Source organism: Hemicordylus capensis, chromosome 6 (assembly GCF_027244095.1).
Source record: "Hemicordylus capensis ecotype Gifberg chromosome 6, rHemCap1.1.pri, whole genome shotgun sequence".
Taxonomy (NCBI): domain Eukaryota; kingdom Metazoa; phylum Chordata; class Lepidosauria; order Squamata; family Cordylidae; genus Hemicordylus; species Hemicordylus capensis.
In genome coordinates, this window is record NC_069662.1 from 33,376,790 (window position 1) to 33,401,852 (window position 25,063).

Here is a 25,063-nt window from a genome sequence, read left to right on the forward strand (position 1 = left end):
GTAACTTTAATAAATCTATACCGGAAATCACCATCAGCCAATTACAAAAAGCAGCTTTACTGGGAACAGCCTATATTCTGCGACGATATCTATAACCATTGACAATCCTTCCCAAGGACCTGGGATGGCTGAATTTTATTGTCAGTTGTTATAGATATCGTCGCAGAATATAGGCTGTTCCCAGTAAAGCTGCTTTTTGTAATTGGCTGATGGTGATTTCTGTGGCCCCTATGGTGTTGAGGTGCTCTTCAAGGTCTTTTGGGACTGCACCCAGGGCGCCAATTACCACTGGGATTATTTGGGTCTTTTTCTGCCACAGCCTTTCAATTTCAATTTGTAGATCTTTGTATTTGGTGATTTTTTCTATTTCTTTTTCTTCTATTCTGCTATCCCCTGGTATTGCTATGTCGATTATTTTAACTTGTTTTTCTTTCTTCTCAACTACAGTTATATCTGGTGTATTGTGTGGCAGATGTTTGTCTGTTTGTAGTTGGAAGTCCCATAATATTTTTACATCTTCATTTTCTACCACTTTTTCAATTTTATGGTCCCACCAATTTTTGGCTACAGGTAGCTTGTATTTTTTGCAGTTGTTCCAGTGTATCATCGCTGCTACCTTGTCATGCCTTTGTTTGTAGACAGTCTCTGCAATCTTTTTACAACAGCTGATTAGGTGGTCCACTGTTTCATCTGATGATGATGATGATGATGATGATGATGATGATCAACATCTTCCCCATCGCCTGTTGAGATTATCTGGAGAAGTTTGCCTATGGTTGCCACCAGCTTGTGGTGATGGGCCTTCTTCGTTGCTTCCCCTGGGCTTTGGAATGCTCTCCCTTTTGAAATAAGAGCCTCCCCATCTCTTTCAACTTTTTAAAAGGCACTGAGGATATATTTGTTCACTCAGGCTTTTGATTAGATTTATAGTTTTTAATACTTTTAATGTTGGGTTTTAAACGAATTTAATGTTAATAATTTTAAATGTAAATTGCCCAGAGATGCAAGTTTGGGCAGTGTAAAAATATGTTAAATAAAATAAATATATTATTATTCATCTCCCTTTTTTTATCTCTATCTGCAAATGATTAGGATAAAACTGCAGTCATTTTTGCACAGAGGAAAGCATAAGGGTTAGGGTTACAATGAACAGACTTTGCATTTTGTTAAAGGATTTCCCCTTCCCCCCTTTAACTGAGAAGAGGGTTTTTTTGGAGAAGAACTTGTGGAGTCTAGTCAAATTACATCCTTATATAATATAGTTCATATGGAAATGTGCATACTGAAAGATGAGGTATACAAAGTCAATGCAATAAAATACAATATGGACAGTTTACAATGACCTCTCTAACTATTTATTGGCTACCTATAGAATGATCCTGAGACATGTTTTATTTGTGAATGCAAATTTACGTTTTTATTGTAATTTTACATTATGTAAATGTTTTACATAGATATGAACAGAGCAATTTTCCTCCCAGGCTCCATGAACACAACACTTCCTCCCAATTGTATCTATGATTTTAGTTTGCAAAATTGCATTTATCCATACAAGTGCATATCCACTGGCAATTAAGTACTGTCTGGTTTATTTATTTATTTACTTGATTTACTTGATTTCTATAGCGCCCTTCCAAAAATTGCTCAGGCCAGTTTATATCAAAATAAAAACAAAACAATTAAAATCATTTAAACATTAAAATCATTAACATTAAAATCATTTAATCATTTAAAGAGGTTGTGTGAATCAGTGATTAGACCAGTGGAGCAGAAGCAGTTTGCTTAAGGCTTTCATGAAAGAGGACATGCAACACACTTGATCTCCTCTACAATCTTTTGTCGAACATTTGCTACGTTCTTCTTTGCTGCAGTGAGCAGTTTTACAATTTCTCTCTCTAAATAGCTCATCTTGAAGGTGCCAAATTGATTTCTATATTCATCAATTTTACCTGTAAATGAAAGATGTATGTTTTTATGCCATCCTTCCTCCAAACAGCATGGTTCTTCCCCCTTCAGCAATTATTCCCTCACACCAACCCTCTTTGGTCGATTAGGTTGAATTGGCCCAAGGTCACCTCATATGCTTCCTGTCTGAGTGGAGATCTGAACCCTCCTCTCCTTTGTCCTAGTTCAATAATCTAACAGATACTCCTCCTCAGCACAGAAGAAGAGCATCTCACCCTGTGAGGGAGAGGCTGAAATGCCTCTCAGTTCTATCACTGGTACTCCATCCCTTTGTAAAGATAAATTTGCTTAGAAGGAAAATAAAACTAGCTGAGATAGCTGACTTGCAGTGAAGGTGAAGCCCATTATACTGCAAGTCGGGCCTGAATTTGGAGGGGCTTTGAAGAGGCTCTTAATGATGCATGGATTTCTGAATGGAAGGTGGAGTCACAACTTCCATATTTTCCCCAGTTACTAATGGGGTGGAGGTGGGGGGAGGTCTTGAAGACCAAGACCAGTTGTTCTACATGGTGGGTCATAAACTGTGCAGTCCTGCTCTGGATGATTAAGGAGGGGAGATTCTCCATTTAGAACATTTAAATTATCAAAAGGGAAAATGGAACAAGAATGCATGGGTTTAGACTTTAGGGAGATAAGTTACAATCAGGAAGAATTTTAAATTAATTTAGTGCTGGAAACCAGATGAGCCAATGGAGATTTTCCATCTTAATTTTGTGACTCCAGTTTCCCCAGTGAATCTCAGTCTCATATTACCTGGACAATTGACTTTGTTGAATAGTGGGAAATGCATGACGGTTGGTGCATTCTCCCCTTTGAAGATATAACAGTCTGATGGGTTGTCTGTATCCTGCAGTTCTTTTTCATCTATCTTGGGAAATCGCATTCCATTCTCCTTGCAAAATTTAGCAGCTTGTTTTATGGTCTGAAGCAAGAAGAAAGATAGAAGTCTATTTAGTGATGGTATTACCATCCCCATATGGAAAAGTCTGCTGGGTAGCTGGAAAAGGCACTTATGGGACACCCTCCCAATATTACCCAAGTGGCATGAGAGGCAATGTAGCTTCCTTGTGTGTTACTTTAGTATTCTCAAGCCCAGAAGCACATAGAAAGTTACTTAACATGCCAGTGTCACCCCTGTGGGGAATAAGGATATACTAGATGCTTCTTACGGCAGACTGATAAGGAAAAGGCCCATACTATGGTAGCTACCAGACCACTAAATGTTTCTTCAGCAAAGGCCCATAGAGAACATACTGCTGCTGCAACATCCCACTCATGTCTTACTGGTCAAAATCAAAGAAAGCTCATGAGATGCATGTTTCTCTTAATTAAGTCCTGGCGTAACAATCCTTTAGTTCCAGTCATCATCTGAATATCTTGACCAACAGAAAGGAAAAGTATAAAGGAATATATCAGAGATCACAAAAGAAGTTGGAGATGCAGATCCTCATGGCATTGTCTCTTAGCAACCGCAACCCTATTGAACACTAGGGGCATTGGGGTAAAGATAGTAAGTAAGGGGATTTCCTCTCTGACCATGCTTCCTCTACTCCGATTACCCTTTGATGCTCCCTGGTTTCATTATTTCTCCTGGAGAGAGAGAGAGACTTGTGTTTTCTTCCTCTCCCTCCTCCTGATGTAGCAAACAGCTAGGCTTTTCCACCTTTTTGATGTATTTCCTAAACCAGCTACATTACTTGGAACTTTAACTCCATGTCTCCCAACAATATTAATTAGCAGTGCTCTCCTTACTTGTACACTTCTGCTGCGGCTGGGGTCTGCCCTCCAAGCTCTCTAACAGCAATCTCTGTGCCATCTTATCTCCTCCTATCCTTTAGTTATAAGTCTCATCTTGTTACGCCTTTAACTTATAAATGAATTACCTCAAAAGGGTCCCCAGCACTGAAGTCAAAGGAAAGGATCAGTTTCGCCTGCCTCTCCGGACGCAGCACAAGTGGGTAAGGAGTGTTTATGGACAAACCAGCATCAATGAAGTACAAAACCCGTTTGTTTGTCAGCTCCGGAAGTTTGACATTCGCTAATATCAAGTGAAACAGAGCTTCAGTGTAATGATGCTTAAACCAATACAAACTGCTGAAGGTAGCTGATTACGATGTAGTAACGTTATTAGTCTAGATGCCTATGATCAAGCCTCACCCTGCTGCTCAATACCCAACTGCAACCAAGCTTAAGTAGGTATACATGAAACAAACACATGTTCTTCCCCAGTTTACACTACTTTCCAATCACCTCCCCTTCCTCCATTTTCTCCCTTGTGTTTATCTTTAAATTGTGAGCCCATTGGCTCAGGGACCTATCTTCTCAGCAGCTGTAAAGTGCAGCATCCAGAGATGGCATAAAAATTAATAACCCTCAGTTGAAATTAGGTTCAACTGTATCATCTCGAAGAGGAAATCATCATACAACTTAATTTGTGTTAAAAACCCTACCCATACCTCCTTTTAAGACTAAACTAATTCTGCATGTTCCTTCATGTGAACATCACTGAAAATGACATCTACTGTTTACATCCCCTCCTCACCATAAGGTGTAGGAATATTTATCTCATTATGTGATTTTATAAGGTTGTGTTTCGCTGCTTCTACAATACTGGCTTCTGCTTGCAGGGGTGAGTAAATTGATGAACCATGGGGTAAGTGGTCCTAAATGTAATGAGAAAGGATTGGAGAACTCAACACAAGGATGCCATTTTGTTGACATGGTGGACCTACCTTAACATGTAGTTCAAGCCTCAGCATATAATACTCATAAATGCAATCTATATTTTCAAAGTTATGCTATTGCAGTATAACCTTACAGCACTGGTACAGGAAGTTATTGGTACTTCCCCATGTCCATCCGCAAAGGCATGAAAGGGTCTTTTTCATGAAGATAAGGAAGCGAAAAATGGAAGCTAGAAGGAATGAAATGCCAACATAAAATAATTATATGAATCATCAGCTGAAATATATACATTCAAACTGATTTATCATTCAGTTGATTCTGCATCTCCAACATAAAAGCTTAACACAAAATGTACATGCAAGTGTGATCTGCATCTCATGTCAGCATTTTTCCTCCAGAATATTGCTACAATAAAAGCTGATCTTGCCAATATGATCTTACCCTTCCATAATATGCATTTTAATTCAGGCCAGTAAAAATTCAATTTGTTCAAGTAGTGAAACTCTGCTAGAAATGATTGCTCAAGTAAACAGAAGGTATTGTTTCTCAACCTATAAATAATCCTAAAGATCTTTTTGAAGCCTAGAAAAGATCTATGCAAGACACCTACCTCTCCTTCTGGTTGTGTAAGTGTGTATCCTTTTATATGTGGGAAATTCTGAGAAGCTACAAGTTGGTAGCCAGAGAATCTCAGTCCAAGAGGACAATCTCAAACCCAATAGCAACCTAGAGGTATTGACCAGTGCAGCAAGAGAAGACCAACAGCACTTCCAGACTACTTCAATCAATCAATATTTATTTTGATGCAAGATCAAATACAAGGATTATTGTTTTTTAAATATAAATATTGCAACCAACCGGATCATAGCTGTATCAATTGTTGCCGTATTTTCACTTCTGCTACACAAAATTTAGCTACTATGCAAGTTATGGTTTGATCTGTACCAGAGAGCAATAGCTTGGTATAAAACCCATCCAGACTGTCCGGGTGACATAACAGAGAGGTGAGATATATGTTGTGTGGGAGTCCTTGTAGAAGGGAAAGTATAACAGCACATGTTGGATTGTTCCTATCTGCTCTGACCCGCATGGGCAGGTTCTATCAGCCAATGGCACTTTTGAGTATCTACCCTGCAGGAGTGCAGAGGGGAGAACCAATGATGCATCTAGGTAATTTTGGCACCTGGACCACCCCGCCGCGAGGGCACCCCCACCGCAAAGCCTCCCTGCATTGGGGGCGGGGGCTTCCTGCCACCACCACGCGACTGCCACGCCGCTCTGAATCACCAAAATTTACCTTAATTTTAGCCGCCAATATGCATGGTTGGGGGTGGGGGTTGAGCTGAGCAGGCCTCCCACCGCCCTGTGACAGCAGCAGGGCGCGGAGTGGTTGCTGGGCCTGCTCATCTGGCCCAGCAGCCCTTCAAAACTGCGAGGTGCTCCTTTGTGTGCAGGCATGCTGGAGCACCTGACAGTATTCAAGGGATGCTGGGCAGGCCCAGCAGCTACTCCGCCCACTGCTGGCAGTGTTCGATACCATCGACCATGGTATCCTTCTGGATCCCCTGGGGGAGTTGGGGACAGGGGGCACTGCTTTGCAGTGGTTCCGCTCCTATCTCTCGGGTATATCTCAGGATTCCAGATGGTGAAGCTTGGTGACAGTTGCTCCTCAAAACAGGAGCTGTTAGATGGAGTCCCTCAGGGCTCCATTCCGTCACCAATGCTTTTCAATATATACATGAAACTGCTGGGTGAGGTCATCAGAGCTGCCTGCTGCCTGTTCCCCGTGCCCCACAGAGGAGCAAGCCCATCCACCAGCAAGAAGCACAGGGTGAGAGCCTGTGCTGGGTGTGGCTCCTCTGCTGTTTGCCATCTGCTGCTGCTGCTGCCTGCCTGCCTGTGGGACTTCTACCTGCCAGCTCTGTTACAGCTGAGTGTTGGCAGGACTGGGGTCCTGGGCTTCCATCTGCCCGCCCCGGGCTACTTAGGAGACTACCAGTGGTGGCGGGGCCGCCACCAAAAGGGCGGCACCAAAGGGGCGGCACCAAAGGGGGTCGCCACTTTGGGGAGCAATGAGAGCGAGGGCCATCCCCCCTGCTTCAGTATTGTTTGGGTTGGGGGGGCGGCTGAGATAAGGCTTGGGTAAGATTTGTTTTGAATATTTGGAGCCTGTCTGGAGATGGGGAGATCGGAGAGTGTGTCCATTGGTCTCGGTGCAGCAATCCCAGTAGTGGTGGGGAATAGAAGAAGTTACGTTGGTAGGTCAGCAGGCCGTTGCAGGGGAAGGGAAATCAGAAACTTAATAGCTGTTTCCCCTTCTGGCTGCCCTGTCAGCTCTTTGACCTTGGGGAGTAGTGCCAACAACCCACAGAACCTTGCCTTGCTCCTTTGTAACACCAGGTCAGTCCAAAACAAATCTGAAGTAATCCATGACTTGATCAGGGATGAAGGGGCTGACCTGGTGTGTAACACAGAGACTTGGTTAGGGGAGGATGGGGGCCCAGTTTGGGCCCAGCTTCTCTCTCCAGGGTAGAGGAGCAGGTAAGGGAGTGTGGGCGGGGAGGTGGAGTAGCTGTAGTCTTTAAGGATAATATCTCCCTTACCAGGATCCCTTTCAGTGTATCTGATCATATTGAATGTGTGTACGTACATTTGGGGACCAGGGATAGATTGGGACTTCTGTTGGTGTACCGATCACCCCACTGCCCAACAGAGTCCCTAACTGAGCTCACGGACTTGGTCTCGGGTTTGGTGTTGGAGTCCCCCAGGCTTATGGTGCTGGGGGACTTCTATATCCACTTTGAGACTGGGTTGTCTGGTGCAGCTCAGGAGTTTATAGGGGCCATGACAACTATGGGCCTATCCCAAGTGGTCTCTGGACCGACACATGTTGCTGGTCATACTCTTGATTTGATCTTTCATTCTGATCAGGGTGGTGTTCCGTGGGTGGGGACTCCTGTGATCTCCCCATTGTCATGGACGGACCACCACCTGGTTAAGGTTGGACTCACAGTTGCATCCCACCTCTGCAGGGGTGAGGGACCTATTAGAATGGTCCGTCCAAAAAGGTTATTGGATCCAATAGGATTCCAAGAAGCCTTGGAAGGATTTAATGTTGGCCCTGCCAGCGATCCGGTTGATGCCCTGGTGGAGAATTGGAATAATCAGCTCACCAGGGCAGTAGACATGATCGCTCCTAAGCATCCTCTCCGTCCCGCTTCAAAAATGGCTCCTTGGTATACGGAAGATCTACAGGAGCTGAAGCGGCAAGGTAGACGACTGGAATGCAAGTGGAGGAAGACTCGACACGAATCTGACAGATTACGACAGAGAGCACATTTAAAGATCTATGCTCTGGCTATAAGTTCAGCAAAGAAGTGTTTCTTTTCTGCCCGTATTGCTTCCGCAGGCTTCTGTCCAGAGGAGGTATTCAGGGTTGTGAGGGGTCTAGTAGGGCCCCCTAGTCCCCTGAATCCGAATTTGGAACCATCAGTTGCCCGCTGTGATGCTTTTAATGAGTTTTTTGTGGACAAAGTCTCTCGTATTCGGGTCGATCTAGATTTAGACTCCACAGTTATTGTAGTGTCAGATGCAGAGGTATCCAGCAATTCCTCTTGTGTGGTTAGAATGGATCAATTTCAGTTTGTGACTCCTGAGGATGTGGACAAGCTGCTCGGAATGGTGCGTCCTACCACCTGTCTGCTTGATACTTGCCCAATGTGGCTTATACTATCTGGCAACGGGGTTGTTGTGGAAAGCCTGTTGGCAATTATAAATACCTCTCTGAGGGAGGGCAGGATGCCTCCTTGTTTAAAGAGGCAATTATTAGACCTATTCTTAAGAAGCCTTCCTTGGACCCCTCAGAGTTTAATAGCTACAGGCCTATCTCCAACCTCCCATGGTTGGGCAAGGTGATTGAGAGGGTGGTGGCCTCCCAGCTCCAGGCGGTCTTGGAGGAAACTGATTATCTAGACCCATTTCAAACTGGTTTTCGGGCGGGCTATGGGGTGGAGGCTGCCTTGGTCGGCCTGATGGATTATCTCCAATTGGGAATGGACAGAGGAAGTGTGACTCTGTTGGTCCTTTTGGATCTCTCGGCGGCTTTTGATACTATCAACCATAGTAACCTTCTGGAACGTCTGAGAGTGTTGTGGGTGGGAGGCACTGCTTTGCAGTGGTTCCGCTCCTAACTTTCTGGCAGATTCCAGATGGTGTCACTTGGAGACTGCTGCTCTTCAAAATCTGAGCTTTTATATGGGGTCCCTCAGGGCTCCATACTGTCTCCAATGCTTTTTAATATCTACATGAAACTATCGGGAGAGATCATCCGGAGATTTGGTGCTGGGTGTTATCAGTATGCTGATGATACCCAAATCTATTTCTCCATGTCAACATCATCAGGAGAAGGCATAGCCTCCCTGAATGCCTGCTTTGAAGCAGTAATGGGATGGATGAGGGATAACAAACTGAGACTGAATCCAGACAAAACGGAGGTACTTATTGTGCGTGGTCGTCACTCGGGAAGCGATATTGATCTACCTGTTCTAGATGGGGTCACACTTCCTCAAAATGAACAGGTACGCAGTCTGGGAGTGCTTCTGGATCCACACCTCTCCCTGGTTTCCCAGGTTGAGGCAGTGGCCAGAAGCGCTTTCTATCAGCTTCGGTTGATTTGCCAGCTGCGTCCGTTTCTTGAAGTTCATGATCTCAAAACAGTAGTACACTTGCTGGTAACCTCCAGACTTGATTACTGCAATGTGCTCTATGTGGGGCTGCCTTTGTACGTAGTCCGGAAACTACAATTAGTACAAAATGCGGCAGCCAGGTTGGTCTCCGGGTCATCTCGAAGAGACCATATTACTCCTATATTACAGGAGTTGCACTGGCTGCCGATAGGTTTCCGGGCAAAATACAAAGTGCTGGTTATAACCTATAAAGCCCTAAACAGCTTAGGCCCACGGTATTTAAGAGAGCGTCTTCTTCTGCATGATCCCCATCGTCCACTACGTTCATCAGGGGAGGCTTGTCTGTGGCTACCTTCATGTCGTTTGGTGGCCACCCAGGGACGGGCCTTCTCTGTTGTCACCCCAAGACTTTGGAATGCACTTCCTGTGGGAATAAAAGTCTCCCCATCTCTAGTGGCTTTTAAAAGGGGTCTAAAGACTTATCTTTTTACCCAAGCTTTTTAACTTTTAGCTTTTTAACTTTTTAACTTTTTAATTTTTAAACTTTTGATTGTTATTATTTGTTTTAAATTGCTTTTAGTATTTGTTTGTTGTGAACTGCCCTGAGACCTTGGGTAAGGGTGGTATAAAAATGTAATACATACATACATACATACATACATACATACATACATACATACATAAATCAGGAGGTTTGGTGCTGCATGTTATCAGTATGCTGATGACACCCTTTTCATTCTCTTTTTCATCTTCAGGAAATGGCAATCATTCTCTAAATGCCTGCCTACAGGCAGTAATGAGCTGGATGAGGGATAACAAATTTAAGCTGAATCCAAGCAAGATGGAGGTGCTCATTGTGGGGGCTCAGAATCTATGGGATGAGTTAGATCTTCCTGTGCTGGATGGGGTTACACTCCCTTAGAAGCAGCAGGTGTGCAGCTTAGGAGTACTCCTGGACCCAGGCCTCACCCTGGTATCTCAGGTGGAGGCCATGGCCAGGGGTGCTTTCTATCAGCTCCGGCTGATTCGACAGCTGCACCCATTCCTTGAAGAGGATGACCTCAAAACAGTGGTGCATCAACTGGTAACCTCCCGGCTTGACTATTGCAATGCTCTCTACGTGGGGCTGCCTTTGTGCATAGTTCGGAAACTTCAGTTCAAAATGTGGAAGATTGAAAGACCAAATCAAGCGTGTGACCAGCAATGTGCATCGGTCCTGAGACCACTTGGAATAGGCCCATAGTTGTCATGGCCACTATGAACTCCTGAGACACCCCAGACAAATTGGTCCCAAAACCAACATTGAAATCAGCCAGCACCACAAGCCTGTGGGACTCCAACACCAATCCCAATACCAAGTCCATCAGCTCAGTTAGGGACTCTGTTAAGCAGCGGGATGATCAGTACACCAACAGAAGTCCGAGTCTATCCCTGGTCCCCAAACTTAAGTACACACATTCGATATGGTCTGACACTCTAACAAGGATCCTGATAAGGTAAAGATTATTCTTATAGACCACAGCCACTGCACCTCCCTACCCACGGTCCCTCACCCACTCCTCAACAGAGTACCCTGGAGGGAGAAGCTGGGACCACATTGGGCCTTCAGCCTCCCCCAGCCCAGTCTCTGTAATACATACCAGGTCGACATCTTCATCCAGAATCAAATCATGGATGGTTTGTTATTTGTTCTGAACCGACCTGGCATTACAAAGGAGCAAGGTGAGGTTCCAAGGGTGGTCGGCACTGCTCTCCAGGGTCAAAGAGCTGGCAGGACAGCCGGAAGGGGAAACAGCTATTAGATTTCTGACATCCCTTCCCCTATAACGTCCCACTAACCTGACAACGCTACTTCTTCTGTTCCCCACCACCACTGGAATTGCCGCCCCACAGTCAATGGCCACGCTCCCTGTCTCCCCATCTCCAGGTAAGCCCAGACGCATTCTAAAACAATCTCACCCAGGACTAATTACAACAGAAGCCCCAATATTAAATACCCACACACACACACAAACAAATACCTGGCCAGAAAGTCTGGCCCTCACCCTCATTGTCCCCTGAAGTGGCTCCTCCAAAGGGGTGACCCTCTTTGGTGCCGCCCCTTCGGTGGCGGCCCCACCAAGTTACACATCTAACTTGTAAACCCATATTCACCAAAATATCTAATCCCCCTTTAGGTCTTCCACCTTTCACACTCGGAGTTGCATTAAGAGAATTAACAAACACATACAACTCTAAATCAGGAGCATGATGTGATTAAATTATTCCCAAGCCCTCCCAAATGCCTAATGAGTTTAAGAGTTAAGCAAGGATTTGAATAGCTATTGCTATTGCTATGTTGGATTTCTTCACCGAATGGGGTAGAATTTGCATGCATGATAGAACCTTCTGAGGCTATGATGCCCCATACATTTCAGAGAAATAGCTCCAGTGATCTCTGTGCAGGCACATTTTAACTTTTTGAGACTTGATGTATTTGCATTTAAATTGCCGCAATTGAAGCAGTTGGGACAGAAACATATAGATATATTTTTTTTAAAAACCCTCCATCTGAATGAATGCACAGTTCTGTTTATTTCTGCAAAACTCATATTTTTGCTGTCTCCCACTTCTTGAGAGGAAGTCCCATTAACAGCAGTGAGGCTTACTTCTGAGCAAACATTAATGGTAGCAAGCGTTTATTTAAAAAAATAAAAGGGGTGGTGGTTAATAGCAATAAAACTGGCCTTGGTTTTAAGAAAAACTGCAAGAGCAATGACAGAAGTGAAGTGGCAAAATGTGCTCAGGTACAGGGCATGGTGGGTGTGTGGGTGCCCTGGGAAACCAGCCCCCAATACATCACCTTCTACACAGAAAAAGAAATGGGTGCTTTACATGAGTAATACCAAATGGCCAAATGGGAGTAATACCAAAAGATGCATCCAGTGTCATGAAGATGCCCCATAAAATCCCTGGTAACAATCAATGGTCAAGATGAAATAAACCACCAGGGCCCTGGGTGAAGAACCTCTGTGCAGGCCTGTTAAAAGCCCTGCCAGGAAGCTGTATGTCATGGTAAATAAATCAGCTGAATTACTAAGCCCTGTGTGGAGCCTAAATTCAAGAGTTAAATCTCAACAAACAGAGGAGCTATTCCTATAAATCTTTCAAGGCCCATGTCTCCTGTAAGAGGAGAATATCATATTTAGATAGATAGGGCTGGGTCTCTTATGACATTTTGCCAAACCACGAGATTCCACATGAGCAGAGTGAGGTTAGCTGGAAGAGCCAATTGTCAATTTTTCGGCTCCAGGTTGCTCAAAGGGGGCAGCTCAACTACAGCAGATGATGCAGCTTATATACAGGTAGACGTATCTCCCAGGAAGCTCAGGTTTGCTCCTTGAGGCATCTTGCAGGGGGAGTTGACAATCCTCTCCAAATTCAGTGAAGAGAACAAAAAGGGCTCTAGTGCATTAGTTGCAACAGATACTTGTTGATCATCTCCTATTGTTTGTGGGGCCATGGACTTATCTGACATAGGTTCCTCAGCTTCCTTCCATGATGAGGATGTCAAAAGGTACATCCACAATTACTTCATCTCCTTGTGAGGGTCCTTCCAATACTCCATTTCTCGGCTGGTAAGGTATGTCGTTCTTCAGGGATTCTATAAATTCTGGTAGTGAAGGCACAGGCCCCAACAGACCCATCTGATTTTCCAACGTTGAGATAGGCTCAGAGGAAAATTAGTTTGCTCTGATCTCAAATGATCTGCAGTGGAGTGTCTCTATATGCTATGCATAATAGGAGTAATTTGCTCTAAAGGGTTATTGGCAGTATGTAAATTCTGCTTGGCAGACTACCTCAACTCTCCCTCATTGTTTATTATTTGTCCCAGCTCATTAAAGAGCAGAGGTTATTGTTTCTCTAATTCCCTCTGGAGTAATTTGTGTAAGTGATCAGATTGTTTTTGAACTTCGAGATAAGCTTGCGTTATCTCAGAGAATTTTGAATTTAATATCCACTTCTCCTTAGAGATTTTCTCAGGAGCAGGAATTTCATTCTCTGTTCCAGAGAATTGTAACAGCAGCACAAGATTAGAGTTCAGCAAAGAGTTAGCCGGCAAACCCAAGGATATCTTCATAGTAACATTATCGGGCTCGTCTCTTGGACTGAGTTTCTTTCTGCGGGCAATTATTTGCTGTGGTCAGTGATCTTGGAAGACACAGTATACATAAATAGAAACTGATTTTGATTAAGTGCCATCAAGTCAGTGTCGACTCTTAGCGACCACATAGATAGATTCTCTCCAGGATCATCTGTCTTCAGCTTGGCCTTTAAGGTCCCTCAGTGGTGCATTCATTGCTGTCGTAATCTACTCCATCCAGCTTGCTGCTGGTTGTCCTCTTCTTCTCTTTCCTTCAAACTTTCCCAGCATTACGCACTTCTCAAGGGAGCTGAGGCTTCGCATAATATGTCCAAAATATGATAGTTTGAACCCGGTCACTTGTGCCTCGAGTGAAAATTCTGGATTGATTTGTTCTATGATCCATTTGTTTGTTTTCCTGGCTGTCCACTGTATCCTCAAAAGTCTTCTCCAGCACCAAAGTTAAAAAGCATCAATACTTTTTCTATCCTGCTTCTTCAAAGTCCAGCTCTCACATCCATAGTTTGTCATGGGAAAAACCATTATCTAAATGATTCTAGTCTTTGTAGGTGTAGACACATCATGGCATCTAAATATCCTTTCCAAGGCCTTCATTGCAACCCTACCAAGTGCTAGTCTGCGGTGTATTTCTTGATTGCTGGATCCCTTACTGTTGATGGTCAATCCTAGAAGGCAGAAGCTATCCACAATTTCAGTGTCTTCATTATCAGTTCTGAGGCTGGTTGCTCATCATTAGTTTAGTCTTTTTTACATTTAGTCGTAGTCCCATTTTTTCACTCTGCTCCTTGACTTTCATTACTAGAGCTTGCAGATCATCTGCATTTTTCAGCTGTCAGAGTGGTGCCATCAGTGTAGCACAGGTTAAAGAAGGAGAGAGTATACAGCCTTGTCTTACTCCTTTGCCGATCTGGAACCAGTCTGTTTCACCATGTTCCATCTGGACTGTGGCCTCCTGTCCTATGTATAGGTTTCTCATGAGAACAATAAGGTGTTCTGGGACGCCCATTTTCCTAAGGATTTTCCACAACTTGACATGGGCGACGCAATCGAAGTTTTTTCTGTAGTCAATAAGGCACATATTGACTTCTTTCTGGTATTCTTTGGCTTTCTTAATTATCCAGCATGCATCAGCAATGATGTCTCTTGTTCCTCTGGCTTTTCTGAAATCAGCTTGAACATCCGGCATTTCCCTTTCCATGAAGGGCTATAATCTGTGTTGGATGATCCTGAGCATTTTTTGCTAGCATGTGAAATTAAGGAGATTGTGCAATGGTTTGCACAATCTGTTGAGACTCCTTTCTTTGTTATGGGTATGTAGACTGACCTCTTCCAATCTGTTGGCCATTGTGTCGTTCTCCAGATTTGCTGGCATAGTTTGGTTAGAGCCTTGACTGATTCTTCTTCTGTTGCCTGCCATATTTCTGTAGCTATTCCATCAGTTCCTGTAGCCTTCCAACTTGGTAATAACCGGAGTGCTGATCTAACTTCATCTTCCCCTACTATAGATTCTTGCAAGTAGGGAATATTTTCTAGAGTATCTTGGATGCTGACGTCTCTGCTGTACAAATTTTCAGTATACTCCTTCCATCTCTGTTTGATCTTTTCTGAATCTTACTAGCTGTCCTTTGGCACCCCTTAACATACCAATTTATGGTTGGAACCCCCTTCTGTGTTCATAGATCTTTTGGAATACTTTCCTTGTTCTTCCATATCTGTTTCCATCCTCAAGGTCTTTACAGATGTCATTTTAATACTGCTCCTTGAAATTCCCTATAGCTTTGTTTTTCTGCTTTAGCTTGACTTGGAACTTGCACATGAGGAGTTCGTGATCTGTTCCACAATCGGCCCCCGGCCATGTTTTTGCTGTTATAACTGAGCTCTTCCACCTCCTTGCACCAATAATGTAATCAATTTGATATCTGTGCACTCCATCTGTCCATGTGTATAGGCACCGCTTTGGTTGTTTGAAGAATGTGTTATCAATGAAGAGAACATTGGCTTGACAGAAACTAATAAGTCGTTCTCCTGCTTCATTTCTGTTTCCTAGGCCATTCAGTCCGACTGTGTTTTCCTCCTTACCATTTCCAACTTTGGCATTCCAGACTCCAACCACCAGTAGCACATCTTGCTTGCATGTTCTGTCAATTTCAGACTGAACTTGAGCTTAAAACTCATCAACTTCCTCTTCTTCTGCATCAGTCGTAGGGGCATAGATGTGAATAACTGTCATGTTAAAGGGTTTTCCACAAAATCAAATTGATATTTGTCAGTTACTGACCGCATTGTACAAAGTACTGTCATTGCTATATCCTTCCTGACAATGAAAGCAACACAGTTCCTTCTTTGTTTTTTGTGTCCTGAGTAGTAAACGGTATAATTTTTTGACTGAATGTGTCCTACTCCAGTCCTGTTTAGCTCACTGATGCCCAAGATGTCTATCTGTAGTCAATTCATTTCATCTTTCACTGTGTCAAGCTTTCCCATATTCAATCTTCTTATGTTCCATGTCCCCAATGTAATTCTGTCTTTGCAGCTTCAGATTTTCTTTCCCCGTATGGCAACATCAGCCACTAGACGTCCAAAACGCTTTAATCTAATCACATCATAAACACCATCGGTACTCTGCGAGATCTTCAGCTCTTCCTCAGTAGCATGTTGAGTACCATCTGACCTGTGGGGTCCATCATCTGGCACTATATAAAAAAGCATTCTATTTTGTCTATCCATGTAGTTTTCTTGGTAAAATTCAGGAGTGGTTTACCACTGCCTTCTGCGCAGTATGAGATGATGCCTTTATCCTTGTCACTGAAGTAATCATCCACCTCCAGCACTTTCCTATGTTGCTGCTGCCCAACATAGGTGCCTGCTTGCTTTAGCTGGGCAGCTGGGATGACCTTCGTCCTTTGAGTGACCCTACTGGGAGTATACCTCCTGGCGTGCTTCGCTCATCCCTCCCAGGAACATGCACACACACACACCTGCTGCCACAATGAGGCAGCATAGTAGGACTTGGGTGGGGAAAAATGATTTTAGGAGAGGTTTAAGCTGCTGTAACATGAGGGGGAGGACTGTCGATCTAAGAAGAAGTTCTGCTGCTGTGGCAAACATTCAAAAGAATCCAGGTCAATTTGACCCTTTCCACACCTCAGGATCTGGGACAGAGATTGAAGGACCTGCCTTCTGTTCTCCCATCTCCCCTGGTTCCTATAAGTGCATTCTACATAATACCACCTGTTTGAGCTGGAACATTCTTTCAGTTTTTAGGTTTGCTGACCTCATTAAGGGTGATTTTTGCTTGGTCTGAGTACCAGGGGAAGAAAAGGAGTCATTTCTGAGCCCTTCATCTTGTGACTGTGGCTGTGGTCTTGGTTGCGACAAGTGCTCTTTCATAAATGTCTTGATGTCTGCTCTAAGTGCTTCTATCTTATCTCCAAGGGAGTGTATTTTTTCAAAAATGCTAATTAGAGTATGTGCCATAATTAAACAATTATTCTCAATATATTCTACTAGAGACTCCCATTTAGGTGATGGAGATTGAGTGTGAGGCAATGAATGTCGACATTTCAGTCCCCTCTTCTTTCCTCCACACCCTTCATTCTTCTCCAAGCTGAAATCCTCAGGGTTCATTAGTAACAGTTCGGGTTCAGGTTCTAAATATGTGAACCAATTTACTCCTGTGAACTCAGAAGAGCTGCCAGTTACCTTTTTAGTCAAAAGTGCATCTATTTTCCACTGTTCACTTGCTTTGGGGGGTTGCTTGATCCAGCCCTTGTTTGGGGCTTTGCTTCCTTATCTGTTTGTTTTCCATTGCAAAGTCTATGAGTTATCTCTCCAACAAAACACCTCAAGTAGTAGCCAAAACAGTAATTTAATCCAGGTGAGGGGAATGGAGCCAAGAAGATAAAACTACATCATATACAAACTTCTATCATTCCACGAGCAATGAAACTGAGGTGCTCAACGGTTGCCATCTTGGCTCCACCTCCCACTTCCAGACTACTTGCATTAGAAAAAGGGCAATTTTTGATGACCTTCCCCTCCCCAGGAAGTCATCTGTGCCACTCCCAAAAATATCACTCAGGCTGAGCAGGGGAGGAAAAAGAAAGGGGAGGCATTAAAAAGTCATCCTTTCATTAGTGCAGTTAGTCTGGAACAGCTGTTAGTCCATTCCTCTTGCTATATTGGTGCTCTAGATCAGGGATTCTCAACGTTGGGTCCCCAGATGCTATTGGACTTCAACTCCCATAATCCCCAACCAAAGGCCACTGGGGCTGGGGATTATGGGAGTTGAAGTCCAATGACATCTGAGGAGCCAACATTGAGAAGCCCTGCTCTAGATGACAGCCATGGAATCCAATACAAAGCTGCCTAGACCTGCATCACTGACTGGGAACTCCCAGACCACAAGTAGGTTCCAGATCTTTCCCAGGCTACCAAAACAATCCCAAACACCAGAAAAATTAATTACCTTCTGGAAAATCCAGAAAAACTCCCCCATTGAAAAGCAAGGGGAATGAGATCTCATAGAACTAGGAAAACACTAGAGTCACAGAAACATAAGATATTGGTATGCTTGGATACTGCCAAGCCCTCACTGACTGACATGGAACTCCCAGATCAAGTCATGAAATATAGAAATGTGATGTTTTGCAGGAAGGTTACAGACCTCGCCCAGACTACCCAAATTTAAAAAAAAAAAAAAAAACAACTCAGAAAAATGCATTAATACCCCTAGATTGGGGAAAACTCTCCTATTAGACAGATGTGGGGAAACTCTCCTATTGGACAGTATGGGTCATTAGACCTCAGAGCTAGGCAAAGACAAGAGTCACAGCAACTTACGTTATTATGCCTGCAAACTGCAAGCCGTTTTACTAGTCTTATAATATGAATGCTTCAGTCTTGCACACAGTTAGGCTGCTTAAAGTGCCCTGAGTTCATTACAGTAGTTCTATGGACTAGTCTAGCCTCATTTGCTCCCCCAAGTCAATGTTTTTATAGCAGCAAGGATTTCTGACAATGGAGTACCCCAATAAGGAATTTCATGGCTCCTATTTGCATTGGGAAGTGGCTAACAAGTGTGAAGTAGTTTCATGTGGCAGAGTTCCAATTTGACTAAGTGACAATGAAAAAACTCTCAGTTCTCGCTGAAGCAAAAGTAGCAAGAAAAATGGCTTGTGAAGCTGCGCCAGTTTTCTCAAGTTATCTATTTTGATTAAAAGAATCTGTTTCAGGCACTTAACTGGAGAGGTTTCGGAGCAGTAGTTCCCAGCCTGGGGGCCTCCTGATATTACTGAACGACAACTCCCATCAGGCTCAGCTATAATGCATTGTGGCTGGGCCTGATGGGCATTGTGGTGCTGCAACCTCTGGAGGCCCCCAGGCTGGGAACCACTGCTCCAACCTCTCCAGTTAAGTGCCTGTAACAGATTCTTTTAATCAAAATAGATACCTTTAATCACAATATATAACCACTGGTTTAGAAGTATTATAGTGCCAACATTCATCATTGTGGCAGAGCCTGCCCTTTGTTGCACATTTTTTAATCTTAAAGGCTTTCCCCTGCCTTACAGCCATCTTGGGCAGATCTTTACTATTCTGGTAATGTTATTCAAACACTCATTTGAGTTTATCATGCACACTGGTACAGACCTGTTCACAAGTACAGTTATTCATGCATTATGTACATCAGAAAACTTCCTATTTATACCATGCTTTTGAGGGGCCTGTACCAAGATTCCCTTTTAAACAGAGGCGTAACTAGGGAAAACGGCGCCCGGGGCAAGCACTGAAATTGTGCCCCCCCTCTGAAATTGCGCCCCGCCCCCGGTGGTGAGCCCTGAACACTCCAGCCGCCGCCGCCGGCCTCCCCCCGCCCCATCCCCCCTGCTGCCCTTCGCTGGTGGGGTGGGTGATCCACGCAGGTTCTGTGGGAGGGAAGGGGACCCCCAAAATGATTTGGGCTAGGTGGACCAAGGGTCTGACTTGGTATAAGGCAGCTTCCTATGTTTCTCTGCCCCAGAAGGTACAAAGTAATAAAAATAATGCCTCCCAGCAAGTTCAGAGGGTTTTGCCCCTCACCACTGTGTAACTACAGCTGGCATTTTCACCTCTAGAATCAGGACCCAAAGATTCCAGGGAAAAGAGCATGCCTTCTATTATTATCATCACCATTATTATAATTTTTTTAAAAAATTCTAAGTAGTCTGACTCATTAAAAATTTAACACAGAACCCAGAAACCTGAAACTCCACAGCTTCATATCTATTCCTCCACAAAATGAACCCCAGTTATCTATGCAGACCTTAAGAGGATTCACAGGGTGAGCAGTCAAGCCTTTTTTCCTTCCTACAGCTCCATGTAGACATAAACAGGCTACGTTAAAAACTTTTTTTTAAGGGAACAAGTGTGCGTTCCCTTTCCCCACCAGCGCCTTCACTACAGCAGCAACCCGCGTTCCCAATAAGGATATCGTTCTCTTTATCACCTCATATTTCAAAATAAATCTGCATATACACCTGGCCCACACAATATCTACCAGCTGCTTCTCATTTCTTGCTGGGGACCGCAACGCAGCTCCCTCCACCCCCCACCCGCCGATGGTCTCCGTCCCCGATGGCTTCGGCTTGGCTCGTACCAGGAGCGAACAGAGGAGCTGAGGATGGCTTCGGAGCAGCTTTCCCCCACCCTGCAGATTTCTTCTTTCTCCTTCCCTCCGATCTCAGTTTTATGTTGCAAAAGGAATAGTCAATTTGATTTTAAAGGCGCTGACTTCTTTTATGTAATTGCAATATCCCCCGCGTCTTTTCTTTTTTTCCCTTTTAAAGTCAAATAAAACCCATACGCACTGCAGCAAACGGGACTTTCCTTCGGATCTTTGGACCCTCTCCGAGCAAAGGAGACAGAAAGCAAAGGAAGAGAGACCATCCCAACCTTAGATGTGGGAAGGGAGACGGGGGGAAGTCTCTTCCTTGGGTTTTTCTGGCAGGACTTTCCCCTTCCCAATGCCCCACTGCTGCTCCTCCTCCCACCACCAGCCCCGCTGCCTGCCCCCCACCCGCGCCGCGCCCCAGACAACTTTGGGGTCAGCAGCTGCTGCCAGCCAGTGCCGGAATGTGGCCGTTGGATTTTTTTTTGGAATAAATTTTTCAAGAGAAGAGAACACACACACACCTTCCTTGTCGACCACCAAACAATGATGCAACACGCGAGGTCTGTTCTCCACGCTCCTTGTCCTCCTCCTCCTGCCTGCGACTCAGCCCCAAAATGCTCTCGCTGCCGACGCCACATGCAGAAGGTGCTATGGACGCTGGGGAGGACGCACGCATGCGCAGTGGCGTGACTCGGCCGGCTTACGCTGATGAAGATTGCGTGCATGCCGTGCGTGTGCCCTCACCCTCCCTGGCAAGCCACTAGAGGGCCTGCCGAAGCAAGCCAGCCGAAGGCAAGCAAGCAGCATGCATTAGCAAGCAATAAATTTAAAAATGCAAACTAGGTGTCCGGCGCCCACTGGTGGGCCGCCGCCAACCGCCAAGCCAGCAAAGCAATGGGGGGGCACGGGCACAGCAGGGACCGCTCGTGGGGGGGGGGGCGCCACGTGCTCGTTGACTGCCGCTAAATAAATTTTTATTTTGAAAAATTTGGGGGGGATCGGCGGGGGGGCATGGGACTTTTTGGTGCCCCCCCCCGCGTGACCAGCAAGAGATGCCCAGGGCACGTGCCCTCCCTGCCCCCCCATCGTTACGCCCCTGCTTTTAAATGCATGTAGGTAGGTAAAATCATTCACACAATCACAGATATAAGTGTATAGACATCTGTACATTCATACAACATGATGTCTGAACAAGGCTGGTCATTCTCTCAAGTGTACATTGTGGGTGAGATTCAGAAGTCCCCTTTCACATGTAGAACACAACTCTAACAGAAGACACTTGGAACCAGAGCATTGTATGAGAAAACTGAACTTAAATCCAAAGATGTTTCTCCCGCTTGCTCAAACACTTGCACAACACTCTTGGCACAAGCAGGAAAACTGTCATGGAGCTTTCATACAATTGCCTTCCAGCAACCAGCAATTGCACAAGCTTCTGGACAGACATTTGTGGAATGCCTTCTGCTTACTTTGGTTTTGATCCAACCTAATGAATCCTTGGCTAAACTGGGACTTGAATCCAGGAATCTCAGATCCAGTTTTAGGTCTATCCACTAAATGGCACTAGCTATAAAGAGAAAGAAAAGCACTAGGAGTGTAATATTCAGTTACTTGCCTTCAATTCGAGAACCATATTGAAGCTGCTGCTTCTTCATTTCTTTTACTCCTTAAAAGAAAAAGATGCAGTAAACTGACCAATAGACCTCAACTGGAAATTCACTACTCCCTTGCTGAGAAGGGGAATATATTTTAGGTTCAATAAATTGGTTTCCATTTAAAATGTCACCTTTTTTTGTTAAATTACACTGATATTTTATTTCTGCATTATTGGTCAGATTGTTAGAAGATTCCAGTTAGACAGTGCTCCGAGTCATACAGCTCTCATCTGTTTTAACCGGTCATGGTACAATCCAAAGACTGAGGGCAGAAAGGACCATCACCCAAGAGGCAGTCAAAGGAATGGCCACCCTTGCTAGAAACTTCTCCAAAAAGCAACTGTGAAGCCCTCAGCTCCTGAGAAAGCATGGCTTTCATCATTCAGCTCCAATGATTCCTCCCCAGATCTACTCCACCACTATGTCATGTTTAGGAGCTGCAGGAGGGATTTCTGAAGCACAATTTGAAGAACATTTCATGGTCTTGTCTTATTCCTATTGCTGTTACTATTATTTATACACTACTCTGGTCAATGACTGTAATAAAGGTTGGATTGGATTGGATTATTTATACACCATTTTCCAAACAAAAAAGTTATCAAAGTTTTTTACATAGAAAAATAAGAGAATGATCCCCTGTCCCCAAAGGGTTTGTGATTCCTGCTTGTCCCACAAAGTACTGACATGTTACAGGAAAATACTCAAAATAATGCTTTCTGGAGTTGCATGATCTTTCATCTCCATGTCTATGCTACATTATTTCCTTACCCAAGCCACATTTTCTGTTTACTTCCTCTTTTTTCAAATCCCAATATGTGGAAAAACTTGTTTGCTTCAAGTGCAAGCTTGTACCCAAAGTGTCATACATTTAGACCACTTCGGGCCATCTGGTTGTACAGGATTTCCTCCAGTTGCAAATGTTAGCACAGTTAACTGAGCAAAGAGGAACCTTTTGAAAAGGCTCTCTCATTATATGGCTCACAAGGAGAGAGGAATTGTCCCTATTCATCCCAGGACAGGGACTGTCCTGTTTGCTTGCATCTCCCATCTGTGTCTGTTTGGACCACAAGCCCTTTCGGGACAGGGAACCATTTCTGCTATGTAAACTGCTTAGAGAACTTTTTGGATGAAAACAGAATACTCTAAATAATAAATAATGTCACTAACTGTGGGAGTGGAGGAAGAAGTGGTACATTACTTTTTAGAAGCTACATGCATCCAACTTATTATATTTATTATATTAGGGGCAAAGGTTTCAATTATGAAAACATTAGGGAAAATGCTAGCACTTGAGCATCAAGAGAGATGGACTAAAGAGATGATCAGCTAGTGTATATTAGATCACCAGATTGTTTCCTTCATGGAGGCCTGGCAATATTGAGAAAGAGCTGCTGCTAGAAGGCAACAGTGCCACTATGGTAAGGTAAACTAAAGTTGTGCCGTTGAGTCGGTGTCGATTCATGGTGACCACAGAGCCATGTGGTTTTGTTTGGTAGAATACAGGAGAGGTTTACCATTGTCATCTCCTGTACAGTATGAGATGATGCCTTTCAGCATCTTCCTAAATTGCTGCTGCCCAATATAGGTGTTTCCCATATTCTGTGAAGCATACCAGCGGGGATTCAAACCAGCAATCTCTTGCTCCCTAGGCAAGTTACTTCCTCACTGCGCAATTAGGTGGCTGACACTAAGGTACTTGCCTCCAAAATCGATGTCCAAAGCTTCATCAAGCTTCATGCACTCTTTCTTCCTTTCTTCAGGATCTAAAGAATGCCAGATCTGACGCATTCTTTTGATTTGTCCATGGCTTCTGCTGCCTCTGTGATCTACATGAAAGGCATCATGAATTAACGAAGGATGAAAAGGGCAAGTCTTTGCCAACAGAGGAAAAAGGGTGGATATGGAATAAAGGCAATGGCCAATGTCCCGACTAATGAAGCACCAGAGCAGCAGTGCTGCATTCCAGACTATGGAAAAATGATCTCCCCTTCCATCCACACATCCCTGTGCCACCCAAATATATGCCACTGAGCATATCAATTGATGGCAATAATTCAATTGATGGCAATAATTCTTATTAGCTACATTGGAACTTGTTCAACCGAAAGGTGGGATAGAAATGTTGTAAATAAAGCCTATAGGACCATACTGCTTCCAGATGGACAGAAATATTGGGTCCAAAGTTCACTTACCTTTCAAGATCTTTTCAAAATTGTCAAAAAGTTTCTCATCAGTTCTTCCATCTGACAAATGCTGTAGCAGCTCTAGAAGAACCTGATAGGCCTGGACAACTATCTCAATGTCTTGGTCACCTTGGGGATAAAAAGCAGTAAAGCAAGATGCTTTGTGTATCTTAAGTGGTTGATCTATAATGGCCATTTTGTTCAAGTTTTCAGGTGCTGGCCTTCACCCTTGATGTACATAAAAACCCTGGGTGGAGGATGGCCTCTTTTTTATTCTTTGCCTCCAATAGCTTCATGAAGTCTTTAGGCAACAAAAAATCCTACACATGTTTTCTTTCCTTCCTGTTTTACATAACGATATATAACAGGTTACTAGGGGTGTGCTCAAAACCAGCTTGGTCTGTTTGGTTTGAACTCAAACCCAATTCAAACCAGGGAGGTTAGGTTTGGTTTGGCTCAACTCCCCCCCCCCCCCCCCGCCCAGTTTCATTCGAATTTGAACTGGTTCTACAAAGGTTCTATATAGGGTATAACAGGGACTCAAACAGACCCATTACTCCCTATTCAGAACACCCAGGGGCACAAAACCAGGGTGGGTGGTAGGCACCCAAAGATGCCAACTACCACCCAAACACCAAAGTGATTAGACACTCCTGTGATATTTAATGATTTTTTGAAGATTTTTCCAATTTTTGAATTTCTCGCATAGGGAATAATGGGGATTTGAGGATGCCCCAACAACAACAAATATTTATATACCACTTTTTAACAAATGTGTGCAAAGCAGTTTACATAGAGAAATAATAAATAAGATGGATAAATAAGAGTAACTGGCCCTATCCACTCCCAGCACAGTACCACCAGTGACTGTTGCTGGTGTCTATCTTATGTTTCTTTTTAGACTGTGAGCCCTTTGGGGATAGAGATGCATCTTATTTATTTATTATTTCTCTGTGTAAACCACCCTGAGCTATTTTGGGAAGGGTGGTATAGAAATCGAATAAATAAATAATTAATAAACAACATCTGGAGACAGAAGGTTATTTTTCCTGATGGAAGGAAAGCTTTGGATGCAACTCAATGTTACCATCTTT

At 43.9% G+C, this 25,063-nt stretch overlaps 1 protein-coding gene across 2 annotated transcripts in view; it reads right to left on the bottom strand.

Moving 5' to 3' along the window:
• Positions 1 to 1,403: 1,403 nt before the first annotated feature.
• The window catches only part of LOC128328891 (cytosolic phospholipase A2 gamma-like), a 60,024-nt gene continuing 36,364 nt past the window's right edge, over positions 1,404 to 25,063 (bottom strand). Inside the window, exons 11-17 of one of the 2 annotated variants that reach the window (XM_053259082.1) lie at positions 23,979 to 24,098; positions 23,487 to 23,612; positions 21,747 to 21,797; positions 4,784 to 4,879; positions 3,849 to 4,003; positions 2,719 to 2,887; positions 1,404 to 1,949 (exon numbers count right to left, since the gene is read on the bottom strand). In XM_053259082.1, the coding sequence (XP_053115057.1) occupies positions 1,792 to 1,949; positions 2,719 to 2,887; positions 3,849 to 4,003; positions 4,784 to 4,879; positions 21,747 to 21,797; positions 23,487 to 23,612; positions 23,979 to 24,098 (875 nt within the window). In that variant the 3' untranslated portion in view covers positions 1,404 to 1,791. Of the gene's footprint in view, positions 1,950 to 2,718; positions 2,888 to 3,249; positions 4,004 to 4,783; positions 4,880 to 21,746; positions 21,798 to 23,486; positions 23,613 to 23,978; positions 24,099 to 25,063 lie in introns of those variants that run through there. The other variant, XR_008309439.1, reaches the window with a different exon arrangement.